The sequence below is a fragment of the Labeo rohita genome, chromosome 12 (genome assembly GCF_022985175.1).
Source record: "Labeo rohita strain BAU-BD-2019 chromosome 12, IGBB_LRoh.1.0, whole genome shotgun sequence".
NCBI classification, from domain to species: Eukaryota; Metazoa; Chordata; class Actinopteri; order Cypriniformes; family Cyprinidae; genus Labeo; species Labeo rohita.
The window spans coordinates 25,696,656-25,719,087 of NC_066880.1; the positions used below are offsets into that span (position 1 = coordinate 25,696,656).

A 22,432-nucleotide genomic window follows, 5' to 3' on the forward strand; every position below is an offset into this window, starting at 1 on the left:
AAGACCTGAAATATCAGGGAGTTTTAAAAGTGTGTTTTCCTAGCCTGGAAAAGTCATGGATATTAATCAAATTTTAAAAGTCATGGGCATGTCTATGGTGAATATATATTTTTCAGAAACTTGCACAGAGGAAAAACTTACCTGCAAACCTAAATGATGTTAGAACTGTGAACAAAACATTGATTTCCAGATTGGTCTGAATGATTCAGTAGTGAACTGGGCTGAATCAGAATGATTTTTAATGACTGGAAAGGAAAAAAACATTTCCAGAAAAGTCTGGAAACGCTACATTTTGCTGAAGTGTATCAGGCTAGTTTCCTCTGTGTTGGTGGTTGGAGTGATTGGTTCCTGTGTCCATGTGAGGTGTTGTTCTCTGGTTGATCAGATTGCTGGTCTTGGCTGAGGAGCTTAAGTCTGCCCAGCTGGGGTCTGAAAGATCGGATCATCTTGAGACAGCTTGTAAAATGTCATGGCTGCGGTGGCCTGCTGATACAGATCTCAACACAACTGTCAAAAGCGTGGACAAGGGCACCGTATTCCCTGGAAGAGAAAATAAATCACAGACCCTCATAAATCAGCCAGGCTTTCTCTTGGAACACAAACTGTGTTCTTTTCGAGCCACTGTTCCTCGCTCTGTATTATTCTTTTATTCTCTTTGTGTTTACTAGTACTTTTCTGTCTAGAAAACATTTATTCTAGCCTGAAACATACCCTATGCTAGTACATAAACACACTTCTGGCATCTCAGATTTGGTTTTATACATTTTTGCATGCATTTTTACATTTCTGGGTGATTTATTACACACAGGTTCCATTCTCAATATTGCAGTGTAGCATTATAGCAGACATTTGCAAAAAAAATGCTCCTTTCATGGCAGAGTCAAAGTTTCAAAAGTCATGTTTATGGATAACTACCTGAATAATAACTGGCAATCCGATTTAATGGCAGAAATTTGATGGTAACTCTAGCACCTCCTTGAGTATGGGAGTGCTAGGGACGTCAAAAGTTGCAGTTAGTATAAAGTTGATGCTAAAATCTAAGTAATGTAATGCCAGTACAAGCTTTATAGAACATAATCTGGAGATTGCAGTAATTTGTCTATTTTTCAAATCACTTATGTGAGTTGTGACATTGCAAGGCATTTTTGTGTTATTTTTTTCTAGTAAAAACTGTGAACAGAACTGTTCCTAATGTTTCTACAATGGATCTGTCACTGTCTATTATGTCATTAATATTAATTAAACAACAAGGCAAAAAGAAAAACACTCACAGCTCTTGGCTGAGTAACTTTTTAATACATTTTTTTTTATTTTTTTTTATTGTTGAACATATCCAAAGCTAGGCCGAAAGTAAAAAAGAAACTTTATTATGAATTTTAATTACAAAAACCACCTTTGCCAATATTTTAAGTATTTATGTATAATTTTATTTTACATTTAATTACTTCTTTTCAGTTTCAGTTTGTGTTAAATACCCAGCAAACTCCAAGCACTGTTGATTTCATTAGTGTCTTTGTTCTGTTGTTTTTATTTGTTCAGTTGCTTGTAATTGGTTTCTCTCTTCTTTTTATGGTTTTCTTGCCTTAAATAGTTTAATTTTTAATTAAAACATTTTCCTTCAGATATACTTAAAAGCTAATTTACTTTAATATTTATATTGATGTTTCACTTCAAAGGAGTGTTTTTAATAGTATATTGTTTTTTACTGTGGTATCAAAATTGCAATGTATTCCACAAGCGTCTACATTTATGTTCTTGCGTAAGTATGTTTCTGGCCTCAAAACTATATCCTTTAAAAGTCGTACATTTAATTACCTCAGAGTTACTCTAATCAGACATGCAGGCCACATGCTGTCCCCCAGATGGGGGTTCACCTCACATGGCTTCACCCTGCTTTAAGTTCACATGCAGACTAAAAGAACAGCGACAGCGATGCTATCAGGTGCCCGGCGTCCTGCATTCGTTCAAGGAGACCTTATTAGCCAAGACCCCAGACTGAGTTAAGCCACGCAGCAGAAGTCTGGGGTTTTATAGGGTCACATTCACTGCGAATACAGATTACCATCATCAATGTCTTCTGTTTACTTGAAGAAACGTTTGAGATATAAAGTTCAGCTGACAAAAATCAAAATATGCTACCTTGACATACACGGTCATGCATTCTGTCCATTTCTGAGGTGTCGCAGAAATCGCTTACTATGGATTTTTTGCTCAAGCAGCTCAGGGGTTCGTAGATTAGATTTATCTACTTTAAAATCCCTCTTTAAATAGTTTTGTGGGGAAAAAGGCGAGAAAATTGAAACCGTTCCTTGCTCTGCCAACCCTAAGGACATGGATGTCAGTGAAAGAACTGCTTATACTTTGCGTTGTGGAAGCGTTTTCTCTGATTAGCCTTGCATCTATTGTTCCGCCCTGATCTAATAATTAGTTTATGCAGTCTATTGGCCTGCAAAGACAACATTGCCTTTCTGATGTCCCCCAAGTTTAATCTGAGGCAGAAACACAAAGAAAGAAAAGAGAAAGAGACTTTTGTTGTTGATTGTGCGTTCTGTCCACACTTAGCCTCATTAAAAGACCAATTAAAAGATGGACCTTTTGTTTGCAAGGACCATTAAAACACACTTAAAGGGGTCATATGATGCGATTTCATGTTTTCCTTTGTCTCTGGAGTGTTACAAGCTGTTTGTGCATATATAAGATCTGTAAAGTTCCAAAGATTAAAGTCTCAAACCCAAAGAGATATTCTTTATAAAAAGTTAAGACTCAGCCACGCCTTCCTAAACTGGCTTATTCAAACACACACCCACAAATCTATGTCACGGTGTGGGAAGATTTGCATAACACCGCCCAAATGTATACGCAAAGAAAGAAGGCGTAACTTTTATTCTCGCTGTAGTATTGTTGCAGCCGCCACCATGTTGTAGAGATGTTGTGTGTTTCGTTGAGAAAGCAAAAGTACTTTGTTTGGCCTTCCAAATGAGTACACAACTAGAAATTAGTGGTTAAGTTATATTTACAACACTGTTCCAGAACAGTACAATGCAAATATTCGAGTGTGTGCAGCGCATTTTATGGAGGACTGTTTCCTGAACCTGAGAGAGTAGCCTACAATGCCCACTGTGCACACTATAAAGTTTCCAACTTTGCAAGGACAGTCTGGCACTTCTGACTCACAGCCTGTAAGTACATTTTCATATTTAAAGAATGTGCTACTGGCTATTCAAACACGAGTTTTGAGCAGTGTAGAGTAGTGCTTGTCGTTTCTACGATCACAAATGCAGACATGGTGTTATGTTTATGCGGCGCAATGCAACACAACAAGTAAAACGACAGCATGAGTCATTATAATAAGTAATTATGTCCTCACTGGATGCAAAAAATGGGTTTTAGTTCATTTATAATGGGTTTTATTGTTTTTGTCTCATCGTGCCGGGACACGGCATCACAACATGGCAAGGAGCGTAACATTTCCGTCACATGCTTGAAGTATTCGGCCAATCACAACGCACTGAATAGTTGGCTAATTAGCACACCGCGCTTTTCAGAACGATGAGCTTTGTAAAAATTGACTCGTTTCAGAAAGGTGGGGCAGAGAGGAGCAACAATAATGTACAGTATGTGGAAAATAATGTGTTTTTGAGACTCAGACCGCGTACACATTGTATTACACCAAATACACAAAATAATGTTCTTTTTAGCAACATCATATGACCCCTTTAAGGGATTAGTTCACTTCCAGAAAAACAATTTCCTGATAATTTACTCACCTATATGTCATCCGAGAAGTTCTTTCTTTCTACAGTCGAAAAGAAATTTCGAGGTTTTTAAGGAAAACATTCCAGGTCTTTTCTCCAGACAGTGGACTTCAATGGGAATCGACGGGTTGAAGGTACAAACTGCAGTTTCAGTGCAGCTTCGAAGGGCTCTACATGATCCCAGCCAAGGAATAAGGGTCTTATCTGAAACAACTGGTAATTTTCTAAAATAAATAAAGTCAAATGCCCTTTACAAAAAAAAGGTAAAACAACGATGCGGATGATTTTAAAGTTGGATGAGAAAATGAGATGGAGTTTTTCACCATACCCTACCTTTTTGACCCGAAGTACACAGACGAAAAACTGTGTGTGACTTTTCCAACATCATTACGTAATGTGTGAAGTTGTGGGCACGCATCGCAGAGCTAGTGCAAGACACGCATTAGTGGTTAAAAATTATATATATATTTTTTTTATTACACAATTACTGATTGTTTCATTAGATAATAGCTGCATTAAAACTGCAATTTGGACCTTCACCCATTGGGCACTATTTAAGTCCACTATATGGAGAAAATCATTGCCTTTCTGATGTTCCTCCAGTTTAATCTGAGGTAGAAACATTAAGAAAAGAGAAACAGATTCTGAAAATACAAATTCAGTTCGATTCAAGATCTGTGTCACATCAGCAATCAAAGTTTTTCGCCACAGAGTTGTGCATTTTGTCCACACTCAGCTTTGCTTAGTGACTAACTAAAAGACGAACCTTTTGTTCGTAAGGGACTTTAATAGACACTTATTGTAATTGAAATGGGTCTCCAAGGCATATTGGAAAAATATTGGCTTTCTAAGAAAACGTTGCCTTTCTGATGTTCTGAGTTTAATGTGAGGTAGAAACCAAAGAAAGAAAAGAAAAAGACTTTTGTGGAAATACACAAAATTGCATCTCAAGACCTTTGCTGCAGCAGCAATCGAAGGTTTCTGCTGTGAGTTGCACATTGTGTCCATGCTCAGCCTCACTAAATGACCAGTTAATAGATTAACCTTTTGTTGGCATGAGCCTTTAATACACACTTACTCTATCTATTGGTCTTCCATGCATATTGGAAAAATATATATGTGAGAATACAATTTCACACAGTTTCGACTCAAGATCTGTGCAACAGCAGCGTTCAAAGGTTTCCGCCTTTGCAAAGTTGTGCATTGTGTACATGCTCAGTTACTAATTAAAAGACAGACATTTTATTTGCAAGGGTCTTTATAACACACTTACTGTATTTAATGAAATGGGTCTTCCAGGCATATTGGAAAAAATATTTGCCTTCTAAGAAAACATGGCCTATCTAATGTTCCTCTGGCTCAATCTGGAGTAGAAACACAAAGAAAGAAAAGAAAAGGAGACTATTGTGGAAATGTGAGTTCAATTTCACCGTTTCGACTCGAGATTTGCGCCACAGAGGCAATCAAAGGTTTCTGCCACTAAGTTGGGCATTTCGTCCACTCTCAGCCTCACTAAATGACCATTTAAAAGCCGGACCTTTTGTTTGCAAGGGCCTTTAATACACACTTACTGTATTTATTGAAACAGTGCTTACAGGCATATTGGGAAAAAATGGCTTTCTAAGAAAACATTGCCTTTCTGATGTTCCTAGAGTTTAATTTGAGGTAGAAGCCAAAGAAAGAAAAGAAAAATACTTTTGTGGAAATATTAAGTATCACACAATCGAAGGTTTTTGCTGTGAGTTGCGGATTGTATCCATGCTCAGTCTTACTAAATGACCAATTAATAGGCTGACCTTTTGTTGGCCTTTAATGCACACTTTATCTGTTGGTCTTCCATGCATATTGGAAAAATATTGGCCTTCTAAGAAAACATTTCCTTTTTAATGTTCCTTAAATTTACTCTAAGGTAAAAGAAAAAAACATGAAAAAGCAAAGAAAAATGAGACTTTTCTGAAAGTATGGATTCAATTTCGCACAGTTTTGACTCAAGATCTGTGCAACAGCAGCGTTCAAAGGTTTCCGCCACAAGTTGTGCATTGTGTGCACACTCAGTTACCAATTAAAAGATGGACCTTTTATTTGCAAGGCCCTGTAATGCACACTTACTGTATTTAATGAGATGGCTCTTCCAGGCATATTGGAAAAATATCTTCCTTCTAAGAAAACATGGCCTTTCTGATGTTCCTCAGGTTCAATCTGGAATAGAAACAAAGAAAGAAAAGAAAAGGAGACTATCGTGGAAATGCGAATTCAATTTCACAGTTTCAACTCAGAGGCGATCAAAGGTTTCTGCCGCCAAGTTGTGCGTTCCGTCCACGCTCAGCCTCGCTAAATGACCAATTAAAAGCTGGACCTTTTGTTTGCGAGGGCCTTTAATACACATTTACTGTATTTATTGAAACAGGTCTTACAGGCATATTGGAAAAAGTCTCATTTGTGTTAATGACACTGCCTGGTCCGGGGCACCCTGCTGTCTGTGGAGCCGCCCGTTCCCCTCTCTTGTAAAAAGCCATTATAAATCATTGTCACCGCAGTGGAGTGCTATAACGATCAGCTGAGACAGAGCCAAAGTGACGTCGGTGCTGTGAAATCGGAGCTTGGAGCTCCCCCTGAAGGTTGACGGTGGGAGTGCGTGTCACGGCAGAGGTTGAGCAGCTCTGTGTTGTAGGTGATAAGTAGCTTGTGGCTATTCCTCTCTTTGACATGTCTGTGCTCTATTGTATCTGACAGGCTGTGGATAAGGACACAGGGAATTACAGCGCCATGCTGTACAGGCTGATTATTCCCCCAACTACTGACGGCAAAGACGGCTTTGTTATTGAGCCCTTCACAGGAGTAATTAAGACAGCCATCATGTACAGAAACATGCGCCGCTCCTACTTTAAATTTGACGTGGTTGCTACCGATGACTACGGGGAGGGACTCAGCAGCAGCGCTCAAGTGGTGGTACGTATGTGATCAAGAAGCATAAAGCTGAGTGTTTTTGTGTGATTTCTCAATCAGAAGTCAGATTTGTGAACAAATGACTTTTTTGAGCAGGTTTTAACTTCAAAAAGTCTCAAAAAGAGTCATAAACTTGTGGGATATCAGTTTGATGCCTTATTCACTGTATCAGTCATAAATGTAAGATCTGACTCATTGCTCTGAACTTTTAAGTCATGTCCTCACTTTTATTCACATCGGTGTAATTCCTCTCTGGTTGTACTTATGACAATACGTAGTTAAAAATGGGGGTTTTCAAACCTATAATTGACACAGACCCCCAAACTTGACAATTGCAGTTATTTTAATTTAGTTAATTTAAGTTTAATATTTTAAATGTGTCTGTTTATATTTATTTAATTTAATCACTTCAGTTAATGTAATAATTAATTAATGAGTCATTTATTCATTTATTTATTTATCACTCTTACATTTATCTAATTTAATTAAATATATTTATTTCAACTTGTTTTCTTCAGAAAAATATTTCAGGTTCCACAAATTCTTTGGTTTTCCAGCATTTTTGTGTATTTGAACCCGGGGGGTGAAAACTTCTGAACAGAATGAAGATTAATAGAATGAAAAATTGTTCTTATTTTACCTACATTTTTTTTTTTTTTTTTTGCCTACAGACAACAGTTACATGCCTCCCAGAATACAAAAGAAGTTAAATTTTCCCTGATCTTCAAATTCAAAAGGTTTTCACCCCCCCGGCTCTTGGTTTTGCATGGTTTTTCCTTCTGGAGCATCAGTGAGCATATGAACCTTCTGTATTAGTTGCATATGAGTCCCTTAGTTGTCCTCAGTGTGAAAAGATGGATCTCAAAATCATACAGTCATTGTTGGAAAGGGTTCAAATACACAAAAATGCTGGAAAACCAAAGAATTTGTCGGACCTGCAAGATTTTTCTGAAAAACGGCAGGCAGTTTAACTGTTGAGGGCAAACAAGGGACTCATAAACAACTATCAAGTATTAAAAAAAAAAAAAACAAAACAAAAAAACAGCTCTGGATCATTCAGGTAAGAACACAGTATTAAGAATCAAGGGGATGTAAACTTTTGAACAGGGTCATTTCTATAAATTCAGCTATTTTTTTTTCTTGTGGACTATCTTTTATCTGAAATATCTTATTCAGGTCAGTACTAAATAAACAATAACATGCATTTTGTATGATTCCTCTTATTTTGGTAAAATAATTAACATTTTGCAGATTCTGAAAGGGTAAACTTTTGACCTCAACTGTATATATGTTGCCAAAAAATATGTAGCATATATTTTCCTCAAATTGTAATAAAAGAATTAGTAATGGAATCATAAACCAAAATCATTAAGTGGCATCAGAATCAGGGCAACTAGGGATGAGGTGCAATTCTACACACTTCTTATTTTAATGCACAATCCCGAGCCAGTTTGAATAGGTTGATTAAAGTTTAAAGCAGTAATCTGTCTTGAGATGCAATCCATCATGTAATTTGAAAAGCAACTTCCTTAGCTGATTTTGATTAGAAAAATACAGTCCCTGTAAGCTTTCTTGAAGAACGTCCAAAGCTGATGCAAAAGAGCCATTGATTTTTTTGTGGCCTGAGGATCTCCAACAGTATTTAAACCTATAAATTAATCTCTCAATAGAGCTCAATATCCTGAATGTGCACTTGGCCTGTGAGTTAAAGATGTAGAGGTAGTGGCATCTAGTTGATGCCAGCTAGGCCGTTCTTAATGTACAGAGCTTGATTTAACAGAAACAGCATGTATTTAAAATGTCACACAGTTCAGAGCCTTCATGCTACACTATCATTTTCTCTTCGATAACCAGAGCTTATTTTTTTCTTGTCTCCCAGGTGTCAGTGGTTAACCAGCTGGACATGCAGGTGGTCGTATCCAACGTGCCGCCCACTGTAGTTGAACAGAACAAGGATCAGCTGATTGGGTAATGCATTCTATGCAAACACACTCTTTATCCAGACATATTCACCAACATAACGTTCCTGGCAGCCGGAGAAGCCGCATGAAGTTGTAATGTATGCATGAGTACTTGACTCCTGCGGGTGCAGATGTTTATGTTGGGGATAAATCAGTGGGCTGCTTGATTCTGTCAACCCCTCTTAGATAGAAGCCGGACCCACACTGTGTAACATCTGCGGCAAGAGCAGAATAACCAGAAACCCCACCTTCCTCTGTCAGACAAGGGTTAGCACTTATCCTTGTCTTCCTCTAAATTAAAATTCTTGAAGAAATAGTGTACCAAAAATTATTGACATTTTGAAACTCTATAAAGGCCCTGATATGCTCATTATATCGTGATATACTCATATGCACGTCCTGATTTGCTGAGTTAGATGTGTTCCTGAGTCAACATATTTTGTTGACCCTGGAACAACATTTTAATTCAAAAATGTAATCTTGACCACATCCCTACACCTAAACCTAACCTTACCCATGAGTAATCCCTAAAATCAGAGGAAATGATAGATATAGATGAATGACACTGATGTACAAGCACCAAACACTGACTGTAAGCCAAAACTTGACAAAAACTATAAACTATATTTTTTCAAATCTGATTGGTTAATCACAATGTTGTTCCAGGGTCTACAAAGATGTTGATCCAGGAACATGTCGTACTTGGTAAAATCAGGTTCTGCATACTCATATATTATATATATTCTTTGTGGTATATTGTTTGAGAACATCCCGACTATAACAGACCAGTGTTTATTTGAAAGTGTTTACCGGATACCGTTCCTCTAAACATACTTTGTTTTGGCCTTGTTTTGTTTAAAAATAACATCACACCATTAGATGTGTTCCTCCAGAGGTTTTTGACAGCCTTGGTCTAAGTGTTTTGAAGCCAAATTGTGAAAGTTATTTACTAAAAATCATGGCAGCAGAACTCATATTTTGTGTCTGTGTATAATCAAATGTGCAACATGAAAACGCTTTTGTCTATGATGCCAAAAATGATTAATTATTGGGTCAAAATTCGTCATTTGAATTTGTGATGGTGCAAATGACATTTCAGAGATTTTGTAATAAGTAGAAACTGTCACATTTCAGTTTAGGGACTAATTCTCACTAACTGTTAACTACAACAATAAACTTCTAATTAATAGTTAGTGGGGTAAGATTATGGGGAGTTAAATAATTGTCATGCATTTGTACCTAAAGTGTTACCATAAAAACATAGCATGGACAACTTTTATCATACTTTTTGGATGTTTTATGACATTTTTTGACGCTCAACATCACCCATCCTCACTTACTGCCATCATATGTGACCCTGGACCATAAAACCAGTCTTAAGTAGCACCGGTATATTAGTAGCAATAGCTATGGGTCAAAATTATTGATTTTTCTTTACTGCCAAAAATCATTAGGATATTAAGTAAATATCATGTTCCTTGAAGATATTTTGTAAATTTCCTACTGTAAATACATCAAAACGTAATTTTTGATTAGTAATAAGCATTGCTAAGAACTCCATTTGGACAACTTTAAAGGTGATTTTCGCAGTATAGATTTTTTATAGAATAGTTGTATCTCGGCCAAATATTTGTCCTATGCTAATAAACCATACATCAATGGAAAGCATAGCTTTAAAAAGGCAGCGTGAACATTTTTCAGAATTTCTCCTTTTGTGTTCCATAGAAAAAAGAAATTAATTCGGTTTTGGAACGACGTTTGTAGATGTTGACAAAATATTCATTTTCACATAGACATGACTGCTGAGATATTACATTGCAAATATGAGGACATAAACACATTTAAATTCCTAGTGTACACACTCAGATAACAAAACTCACAGCCCGAGTTTTCCCAAACCACATCAATTCTCTCTTGCCAGACTATTTCCCCAGCAAACCTGCTCGTTGTTCCTTTCCTCCAAGTAGAGTCATCATTCCATCCTCTGTTCTTTTTTGTCCCATGTTCTTATTTCACCTCAGCAGCTGTGAAGGGGGGGATATCTGAGGCACTGCAGGTAATTGGCTGAGGAGGGCTGGTTGCTCTGAGATGTGAGCTGAGGGATAATAAAGACACCTACTGGGAGACAAGGACACCAGCTTTGAAGTGACGCTGTCTTACACAGCTCATTTTAGCCCTCGCTTTGTATTTGTCCTTCTTGTACCTTTGCATTCAAAACAGTGTTCCCTGCAGCCAAACAAATATGGTTAATATAGGGGTTTGCAACACTTGTGATATATTTAGGCAAAGTAATTGTCGCTCTTATGTAGTTTTTTTTCTGTTTTATGTCTCCGGCTATGGTGATTACTGCAATTAGCGCTTGTTGTGCATGTTTGCGATAGTGTGGAAGTTGATTGTCAGCTTATTTTCTCTGATATGTGCCCACCAATTAATGGCTTAGGGGCTCTCAAATTAGCACAGAAATAACTTGATGGAGATGGAAGAAAAGAATTTAGTTTATTTTCATTTCCAGACCAAGGGGCCATTCATGTTTTTGCAATCCATATGCAGTATTTTTAAATAGTGGGTCTATACACCCGTGCCAGTCAACGTCTTAGGCTGTTTGTTTTGTTTTCTGTATTGTTTGGTTAGGTTTGCTTTGTTGTGATTGATCAATTTGGTTTGGTTTTATTTGGATTTTGGATTTTTTTTTTTTTTGCCAGTTGTCCTGAATAAAAAATAAAAAAAGTAATTGTTTTTTTTTTCCTCACAATTTCAAGTTTGTAACTCCCAGTTATTATAACTTGCAATTTTGACTTAAAAACAATAAACTTGCAGTTAAGAACAAAGTCAGAACTGCAAATTTCTATCATACAGTTCTGAGAAAAAAAGTCAGAATTGCAAGATCTAAACTTTATTGTGAGAAATTGCAAGAAAAAAAATTCAAAAAAAAATCTGAATTGTGAGGAAAAAGTGGCAGTTACCTTCCTTTTTTTGTTTTGTTTTTATTACTGTTTTTACACAATTATTATAACTTGAAATTTTAACTTCTGTCTTATAATTGCGAGATTTTTGTTTTTGATGGGGGTTTTTTTTGTTTGTTTTTTTTCTCACAGTTGCTGACTTTTTTCTTGCAAGTTTACATCTCACAATTCTGACTTTATAACTCGCAGTTGCTTGAGAAAAAATCAGAAATGCAAATTTCTATCACACAAGTCTAAATTGTTAGAAAAAAAATGCAATTACCTTCCATTTTTTTGTGAAATAGTCCATGTGACATCAGTGGTTGACATCAGATGTTATGAACATTTTTTGTTTTGTCTTGTTTTTTTTGTTTTGTTTTTTTGTTTTTTGGTTCTGTTTTGTTTTATTTTGCTTAGATGCCTCTGCCTGTTTTCCTGAATTAAAAATGAAAAGGTAATTCTGACTTTTTCCTTGCAATTTCAAGTTTTTAACTCCCAATTATAACTTGCAATTTTGACTTTTTTCTTGTAATTGCGAGGGTTTTTTTTCTCACAGTTGCAAATTTATATCTATTAAGTCTCTTATATTTGTGAACTGATATCTCTTAAATTTGCAATTCTGACTTAGAATTGTGAGAAATAAATTTGCAATTATAAAGTAAAATTCTTAGGGAAAAAAATTTTTTTTTCTTAGAATTGCAAATTCACATCTCACAACTCTGACTTTATAATTCGCAGTTGCTTGTTATAAAGTCAGAATTGCAAGATATTGTGAGACAAACTCACAACTGAGTAAAAAGTCAGAACTGCAAATTTGTATTAGAATTGCGGGATCTCCACTCGCAACTGCAAGAAAAAAAAGTCAGAATTGTGAGAAAAAGTTGCAATTACTGTCCTTTTTTTAATTTTGTTTTGTTTTTATTTCAGTGGTGGACACGGGCTTGCATAGTTTTGAGAATGTGCCCTGAATGAAAATAACATTCATTAAAAGGCTGTTTGTGTAGAGCATTCCTTTTAGAAATCAATAGCCTGAAAAAAAAGGTAAATAGAATGTCTCGATCTGTCATTTTCTGTCTCTCAATGTAGGATTTTAGAGCGATACGTCCAGGACCAGATACCAGGAGCTAAACTTGTTGTCGAGTCGATCGGGCCGCGACGTTATGGTGAGGGTTATGAACAGGAGGACTACTCAAAATCTGACCTGATGGTTTATGCAATCGACCCTCTGACCAACAGAGCTCTCTCCAGACAGGAGCTCTTCAAGTAAGTGCTTCCTCTCATCCAACTTACCCTGCCAAACTCTATTTCTGCTGTGCTCTTCTCTCTCTTAATCTCCTGGCCTTTTCCTCAAACCTGCTAGAACCGCTAGAGATACATCTACCCTTCATACTGGGATATAGATGAGTTTTTCAGCTATACAGTAAAGAACTGCTTTATATTATTTAGACAGAGTATTGCAAAAATGCAGAGCGCTACATGTCTCAAAAATATCAAAGCAAGGACGTTGTTGGTGCATCAAGTAGACATGATTTGAATTTGTAAAATCCAACACCAAGCAGAAAGAAACTCCTCAAACTGTATCCCAAAATTGTGTTTGCCATGGCTATAAATAGAAATGAGTCATTTTTACCAACTGCAAGATGCATGTTGGATTTCTTGGCTTGTTTTTGGCTAAACATCAGCTTGAACCGATGTCTAAATTATTCATTTGTTATAAATATTTGTTTTGTGTCCATCAGGAAAAATGAAATATTAATTTCCTTTCATCTGTACAGTATTTCAGTGGAAAACAAGGGTTAAAGGTTTTTTTTAAAGGTTTTTTTGGTAGTTTGCCCAAAAATGAAAATTATGTCATTTATTTCTCACCCTCATGTCCTTGGTTCATCTTTGGAACACAAATTAAGATATTTTTAATGAAATCTGAGATCTTTATGACCCTGCATAGACAGCAATGCAGCTGATACGTTCAAGGCCCAGAAAAGAAGTAAGGACATTGTTAACATTATGGCTTCAACCATAATGTTTTGAAGGTACAAGTATTTCACACAATTATATTATAACACTTAGTGTGATATGATATACTCATAGCATTATTTAAGATACCACCTTCTCCTAGCCATTAGTTAGTGTTATTCATAGTCTGTTTTTTGTTTGCCTATTTTTCACCCAAGCAGCACGATAAAGCAGATGGAGTGCATGTTTATGTTTGTTTAGACATATTCTCATTTTTCATAAAAATGAGACTTGTGGTTAAATCTGTAGCCAGATTGTCTGTTTTGTCACAGTAATTAGCCTGCTCAGACAGCACGGTTTCTAATGCTTGTACGGGCAAATCATGAATTGTAGGCTGTCGTATGTGCTTTCAAACTCGTTAGTTCTAATACAGACAACATTCAGTCTTTCGTTTTATTTAACTGTCAGCACGGTGAATGGCACTTACATACTAGCCAATATAAGTATAAAATCACCACATTACATTTACATTACCCTAAAAAGTGAGAGGACACCTTTTATACTTTATTATAAAAGTTTGGCTCATGAATTTTAATTCATTTGCTCAGTTGTTCACTGGCTGGAAGGCAAGTGAGATCTTTATTGCCAGATTTATGTGGCTTTCACTGCAGAACTAGTCAAATAGCATATGCATGGTGACATATGTGACTGTTCCTGTGGTTTTTGCAGGTTTTTAGATGGGAAGTTATTGGACATCAATAAGGAGTTCCAGCCCTATCTGGGACGTGGAGGACGCATTCTGGAGATCCGCACGCCGGATGTGGTGGAGAGCGTAAAGAAGGCGGTACAGTCTGTTGGATACACCGAAGGAGCCCTGCTGGCCTTGGCCGTCATCATCATCATGTGCTGTATCCCAGCCATCCTCATCGTCATTATCACCTACCGACAGTGAGTGTTGCCACCATGGTCCAGTCCATAGCAATCTCTTTGCCTAGGCTAGCAATGCAACCAATTACTCTGTTCTTTGCATATTTTCCAGTTTTGAATAGTTTTAATGTTATGTCACAGTGTTGCTTTAATGCCCTGTGTGGGAATGAAGTTGAAGTAGTAGGAAGGCTACTCAGACTGCAGATTTCTCCACTTAGCAGCTAAATAAATAAATACATGTAAAGGTCATTAATTTTGAAACATCCTGTTAGGCAGGCAGCTTCCCTCTGCTGGGATTTCAGAGGAACATACACACACTCTTTCTTTTCACAGTGGTAACACCTTAGAGAGCTGTCTGCTCTTGTGTTTATTCAGTGTGAAAGAAGATTAATTAAGGCCATGAGAAGTAAATATGAGAAACTGTCTGCGGTTAAGGACTGAGTTTTACATGTGGTGCCAGCCGAGCCACTGCCATATGGCAGACCTGATGATGGGAACTCAGGAATAAAATGACATGATCCGTGCTAAAGATATGAGGAACATTCTGAAAGTATTGAGAGTTTAGATTTGTATGACGATAATTCATACTTCATAGTTCATGTTATGAGTCAATGTCTAATATATTTTTTCTTTTCTTTTTACAATGCACCAACTTCAGATTCAAAGAGTAAGTATCGTTTTAAGACTTGCATGTAATATATTAGTTAAATATCTTAACAATTTCTCGCTCTTAAGCATTAATTTAGTGGTTCTCAAATGGTTAGGCTTAAAGGCTCAGATTTGACATTGGATATCAAATTGCAGCCCAACAGTACCTAAGTGTGAGCCTGGACCACAAAATCAGTAACCACAAAAACACTGTATGGGCCAAAATTATCGATTTTTCTTTTATGCCAAAAATCATTAGGATATTAACACCTAAGTTTACTTCACCATAATACAAATAAATCCTAATCTAATCATGAAAAACTATACATCGTTGGAAAGGTCTAAGACTCCTAAATAGATATTTTACCATATTTTTGTGTTACAAATTATGTAGGAAAAGTAATAGATTAATATATGTCAAGAGTGAAACTTAAAAAAATCTACATCATAACACGAGTTCTGACCTTTGTCACAAAAGACTTTCTTCATTGCCTTTTTCCCTGTCACGTTTTAGAAATCATAAGAAAGTATTTATCAGTTCAAAACTTAAAATCTCAAAATTCATCCTTTGAAAGGCATTTTAAAATCAGACATTGCATTACCACGGAAAATGTACATTAAAATCATATTATCATATTATCATGTTTTCATTCGTGAATTATAAAAATTTAAGTCTGGATAGTGCATTTTTATGTGATCAGAAATGGGAGTGACAGTTAAAAGGGTTAAGTAAAGATCATGTTCAATGTAGATATTTTGTACATTTGTAAATATATGTACACAATACTACTGTAAATATAACAACTTAATTTTTGATTAGTAATATGTATTGCTAAAAACTTAATTTGGACAATTTTAAAGGCGATTTTCTCAACATTTTGTTTTTTTTTTTGTTTTGTTTTTTTTTTTTTTGCACTCTCAGATTCCAGATTTAAAATAGTTGAATCTCAAACAAATATTGTCTGTCTAAACCATACATTGATGGAAAGCTTATTTATTCAGCAGATGATGTATAAATCTCAATTTCAAAAAATTGACCCTTATGACTGGTTTTGTGGTCCTGGGTCACAAATAACTTGTCGTGCAAACGTCAATGATACAATGTAAATCAACAATGTGTGAATGTTTATGCTCTGAACAGCAAATAATTCACTGCGCAAAATACATTGTCTGCATTAATGATGTCTTTTCTTAGTAGTATCATCTTGGTATATTGCATAGTTTTGTTTGTTTACTTGTCCATGTTGGCATTTGCCAAAATACGACTAGCTTTTACCAAGTGACAGATAAATTTGAGCCAAAGTACCATTTGATTTGACATGCAACCTCTGGCGTCAACAACAAAAAATATGAGAAGCATTTTCCCCTTTTTAGAAATGCCTCTTTATTGTCCACTCTGAACTATAAAAGATTATAAGGTTAGTTGCATTTATTAATATTTAATTTTATTCATACCATTATATTTATTGCTGTCTGCGACCCACCAGGTGAGAACCAGTGATCTCATTTGTTGTATCTGAGAAACTCCAAAATAGCTAAATGTCCAGGGAAAGATGAAGGCTTGTTGATTTCCCAGGACCAGAACAAAAATGCTTAGAACACAACTTATGTAAAGAATAGCTTTTGTTCCCTAAGTTGTCAAATCCCCTGAGGATATAAAGCTGATTCCAACATCCTTGTAAATTCGCACCTTTGAAAGAAAAGATCAAAACCGAATTATTCAAAAACATTAGAAGGGTTTCTTTAAGAACAGCATGCTATGAAATTACTTAAACCACTTCACAGGCACTCATTACATAACCATCAAACTCTCAAATATTTTCTTAGAATGCAAGAAAAAAAAAGTGCAATAAAGCAAATTATATGCTTTCAAAACTGAGTTTTTTATAAATATATTGTTTTTGGACCCCAAATGTGCTGCATGTATAATTTATGAATCTTTCATAATATGCTCAACTTGTTGACTTTGTCATCTAAAGACGACAGGCAGAGTGTGCAAAAACAGCCAGAATCCAAATGGCGCTTCCCACTGGAAAATCTGGGGGTGCTGCCACCAACAACCTGTATGAAGAACTCGGCGACAGCACCATGTAAGTTTTATATCTTCTGCACTTTATACTGTACTAGTCAATGTCTTAAAGCACTGACTGATACAGAATATTAATATGTAATCTTGAAGTAGGATTGCACAAGTCTATTCATGTCTATAAATTGTCTACATTTCTAATCACATTGGCATTTTTTCTTTATTGTTTAAATAATAACAAAATTTAGCGAATTGTATGATTGGAGCAAGAAGTGTGTGGAAAACAATTTTTTTTAAGTTGCTAATTTGGTTCTAGGTGGAGTATTTATGTTAATAAACAGATATAATTTAATCTAATCTGATTTTATGACTTAGCAAAGCAAGGGCTTCTATTCATGGTGATAAAACCACACACAAATGACAGTAACCCTTTTTTGTGTCAGTCGTTTCCATTTATTCTTTTACCTGTGTCAGTATTAGGGGTAATGCAAAACTACAGGCCTTTCTCTAAAAGATTGCAAGTTTGATCCCAGGTTGAGGTGATCACCAAACGCTTTTGTTACCCTCAGGGTATGGGCCCACACTCAAAGTAAAAAGCAGTGACAATACACCGCTTCCCATCCCGTTTGGTGTCTTCATGGTTATCATTTTATAGCATGGAAAGTTTTTTGAAATATCAAAGATACACTTATCAGGAATGGGCTAATAATCCTCTAACCCAAATTTCTAGACTGGACTAATTTATATTAGAAATTGCAGTTGCCCCTGTGGCATATAGTAGCGATAGCAATTAACAAGTTTCTGTTTAAATTTAAGTAGAGCATTGGCAAGATACAATCTGAAATCCTAAGTGGCTTTATCATTTCCATGTTCATATTATGTTGCATCCTAATGGTTCCAGTATATCAAAAAGTGTTTTGTTGTTATTGTTTTGCAAACTCTTCAATAACTTTTGAGCCCAAAACTTTTGACCCCAAAACAAAAATGATAGAAGACAATATATTTTTTTTATGAGTATGCTGAATTTCATTACTTCTTACCATATATTTCTAAGGCCTTCTATATACTCCCAGTGGGGATGAAGGATAAGTAGGAAACCAACTGATATAATAGATCTCCAGACAGCTTCGGTGCATAACCCCTAATTTAGTTTTATGTGAGCCTTTTCTACCCTCTTTCTGACCCTTAAAATTAAACTGGCTTATTTTCCACTGCAACCTTTATCTTATCATAATGATCATTACCATTTAGAATAACTGTATCTGCCCTACTTCTATTGTCCTAATCATGCCTAAACAGGCTAGGTTTCTCAACATTAAAGTTTAAATGTGGACAGTTATGTTTTAATGTGCAAATTGTTGTGTTGTCACATCTTATTTCAAAAGATGATGTTAAAGTTATATATTATCATCTTTTAAACTCATTTCTCTGGAAAGGTTGTGTCTAATTTTAGGCAGGTTTTCCTTTTAAAGGACTGGCACCTACCCATTAACCTTTATTACACTTAACTGCTTTTTTAACGTCTTGCTAAGTTCACTCATATTATTTGTGTTTTCCTCCTGTCTCTTTTTTCATTTCTTGGATATCAGATCTAAGTAAGTAGGCAGTCATCTGTGTTTCATCTAGTAAACAATTACCCAAGTAGTTTCAGGTAGACAGTACATGTAAGGTATAGTTGTAATTATGATGGATTCTCATAGGGCTGCAGCAAAAAAAAAATTCTGTGATTTTCTGAAAACATCATGATTCTCTCTGGAATTGATTTTGAGCTTAGATTTTAACAACAGATGGCCCTCTAATTGCACCTCACCTCAGAATGCTTTTATGACGTGAGATTAATGTAAACAGCCCACTGTGAACACTCTTGTAATTTGCTTCAACTTTTCGAAATGTATGAATGATTATAGGATCAAGTAAGGAATTGGAAGCAAGCAGAATACAGCTGTTTCAGAATAAAGCAGAATAAATACAGAATAAAGCATGCAGTGCCATCTGCTGTTAAAGTTCAGAATCGATTTTAGAGAGAATCACAATGCATTCGGAAAATCTCAGAATCGATGCAGAATCATTTCTTGATTCGTGATGCATTGATTTATTTTCCCAGCCCTAGTTTCTCAGAAAGATGTTGAACATCCAATCCTTCCAGTTGCTTAGCATTGCTATCTGTTGTCTTGCTCTTGATCAGTACTGATATTAGCTTGGCACTGTGTTAGCGCTGTTCAGTGATAACTTGCTGTTTTGGGTGTTTGCCTAGGATTTGGTTAGCATTTTGTTCTTAGTACTACAGTCAATCCAAAGCAAGTGCTTTTCGTAGCTGGCTTCCCTCCTACTTCCCCATCAATCTTGCTGTTCACGTCCTCTGTTAAGTCGATCTTTGTCTCTTTTTGCGGTTATGCTGAAAGCAGAACTAAGAGGTGCGTTCTGCAGGATGGCGATCGGCAGCGTCTCATTAGCTCATTTGCCTCCCGTGCCATCACTGCTCACAAGCTGTCCACCGCTAATGGAGTCCTGCTCAACAACTTGCCTAAGTCAGAAAGCAACATTACCTTTCTTTCCGACGAGAACCCTCTTACTACAACCAACCCCCTTTACCACGATGACGGCACCCTCAGCAGCCCTGAGCACCAAAATCAGAGGTACCATCTGGGCATGTATTCACCCAACATGAGAGATCTGAGAAAGTCCATCCTGCACTTCCCATCCACAGGCTCAGGACACGCCTGGACTTTACCTTCCAGGCTGCACAAGTGGGAGAACAATGAAGCCCTACGGAGTAGGAGGGTGGCGATGGATCCAGTTCAGTGGGAGCTGCAACTGCTGAAGTCTGAGCTTAAGGACAGTAAAGAGATGATTGATGGGTTCGATGGACTTGTGGATGAAGATCCAGAGCCCAAATTGACAGTAAAAGAGCAGGCACGCCAATTTGAGCAGCAGGCTTTGCAGGACAGGCAGAGGCAAGGCCAGGACTCTCGTGGGTCACTCTCTTCCGAAATTATTCTCTCTGTTTTTGAGACCCCGCAATCTTCAGCCATGGGACATAACAGCAGACCCCCAGCAATAATCATTACCCAGAGTGACGGAACACCTCCACCCAGTCACAAGCCCACTCCACCGGTTCTGCGGAAGTTCAGCAGAATGACGTCCTATAGTGATGTGGAGTCTTACGAGGTCAATGTGGAGATCATCCCCGACCCACCAGATGTACCTGCACCACCTCCCCCACCACCTCCACCTCCCTCCAGTCCCCCACCACCACCACCACCTCCACCTCCACCTCCTTCCAGTCCCCCACCACCTCCTTCAAGTCCCACTTCCCAATCCATTCCTATCCCTCAATCCCCACCAGATCCTCCCCATCCAACCCCTCCACCACCCCCTCCTCTCCCCCCTCCATTATCACCATCCTTGACCCGTTCCATCCCTCCATCTCCATTTGTCCTTCCTCCTCTTCCCTCGGTCACATCCCTTCGACCGGTGTCCTTACGCCCCGCACCACCTCCACCGCCGTCCGAGCCGGAGCCTCCCAAGAGGGAACTCAAAGGGATCCTTAAGAACATCCAGAACATAGCAGACATAGAGAAATCTGTTGCCAACATGTACAGTCAAATAGATAAAAAGCAGCGCCCGCCAAAGATCGTCTCCAAACCACAAGTGTCTGTTGAACCAGAGGCTGGTGTGTCAGAGGCGGAGCCTGTACAAGAAATACCACCACCAGAGCCCAATCCAAACATGAACTCACTAGTGGAGGAGCTGGAGAAACGCTTTCCCTCTCAGTCCACTATCCTGTGACACTCTCTTTGTCCATGTTGCTATTACTCTCTTAGAGGCAGTTCACACAGGATGAATTCTAGCATTACAGCATTTTGCCAGAGCGCAGGAGAACTGACAGTTGGCAAGCCATTTCTGTATCTCAAACAGTAGAGTATGGCACAAGCAACACCAGCACAAGAATGTGTCCTGTGTGAACAGGCCCTTTTAGGGGCTTTTGCACTGGAGGAACCTTTTCATAGCTCTTAAAACTATTGGTGGAAGTACCCAGTTTTTCAGCGTGTTTGCACCACAGAAAGTAGGAACAGTTTTAGTACTCTGAACTCTGCTTGGAGGAACTAAATGAGCTCCTAGGGTCTATAACAGTTCCGTAGGAACTACCAGTGACATAAGTGCGAGCTGATTGGCCAAACGCATATACAACACTGGCTACCCGGCATTTTATAAAAAGCCATGTAAAAATATTTACTCCACAAACATGAAAAACAGCAATAATGGCATTTACCTGTTGTCTGCAGCATTGTGTTTTTTTCTCAGCCTCAATTTGTAACACTACAAGTTGTCACAGGAGATTTACATTCCATCTCTGTTATCACAAAAAAAAAAATAATAAAAAATAAAAAAAATCACAAAAAAATGCTCTGATCAACCAAGTTCCTGCTGCCGGTGTGAATGCAACCAGGAAAACTGCCCAAAGGAAACTGGATCTCTGGGTACCACCCTACTGGCTAGTTCCTAGTTCATGGAAGTATGTGGTGCCAAAACCCCTATAAAAGGACAGTTTTCCTGGTTGCATTTGCACCAGGAGCAGGAACTCTGAAGTTCCCGACAGCAACATTTTTATTTGCGGCATTTACAAACATCAACAACCGATAAATGAAGAATGCCTTGATTGGAGGTTACATTGGTGCCGTGACCCAGATGGGAGTGAGGTTTAGGGGGGTGAGTGTAACAGAGGCCAACTGGTAGGTGCTGTGCAGGTAAACCTCACTTCCTTGATCTCATGAGGCACACTAGCAACTGGCACCAAGGGCTGCAGTCTTTAGTCTCTAGTTACATTTACATGGGCTTTTAAAAATGCCGGGTAGCCAGTGTTTCGTATGTGTTCGGCCAATCAGCGTACACTTATGTCACTGATAGTTCCTATAGAACGGTTTAAGCCCCAATTCTGAAGTAGGAGCTAATTTCGTACCACTAAACTGAGTTTCTGGAACTAAATACGTTCCTAGTTCCTGTGGTGCGAACACGCCAAAAAGCAGGTACTTCCTACAATAGTTCTAGGTACTATGAAAAGGTTCCTAAGGTGCGAAAGCCCCTTATCACTACATTTTTTGTCATCTTTTTGTCTTATCATTGTGTTTTATCTTACCGTATAACAAAATCAAGTTTTTGTGCTTTTACAGTTTTTGTATTTTTAATAAGTTTTGCAAGAGTGTTTTGTTATTTAGTTAAACCATTATTGAGTTAAACCATTCATAAAGGCATTTTTATTTTATCCCTTCAAAC

At 37.4% G+C, this 22,432-nt stretch overlaps 1 protein-coding gene and 1 long non-coding RNA gene across 3 annotated transcripts in view; one reads left to right on the plus strand and one right to left on the minus strand.

Moving 5' to 3' along the window:
• Positions 1-22,432, plus strand: part of pcdh15b (protocadherin-related 15b) — a 245,671-nt gene that overhangs the window by 211,700 nt on the left and 11,539 nt on the right. Inside the window, exons 28-33 of one of the 2 annotated variants that reach the window (XM_051124508.1) lie at positions 6,489-6,704; positions 8,581-8,669; positions 12,691-12,867; positions 14,287-14,505; positions 15,143-15,151; positions 17,112-17,222. In XM_051124508.1, coding sequence (XP_050980465.1) covers positions 6,489-6,704; positions 8,581-8,669; positions 12,691-12,867; positions 14,287-14,505; positions 15,143-15,151; positions 17,112-17,222 — 821 coding nt within the window. Of the gene's footprint in view, positions 1-6,488; positions 6,705-8,580; positions 8,670-12,690; positions 12,868-14,286; positions 14,510-15,142; positions 15,152-17,111; positions 17,223-22,432 lie in introns of those variants that run through there. The other variant, XM_051124507.1, reaches the window with a different exon arrangement.
• Positions 385-6,294, minus strand: LOC127174201 (uncharacterized). The gene is made up of 3 exons (XR_007828853.1): positions 6,170-6,294; positions 5,865-5,954; positions 385-540 (listed from the first exon to the last, which is right to left on the minus strand). It is a non-coding gene; the product is annotated as an uncharacterized LOC127174201 (long non-coding RNA).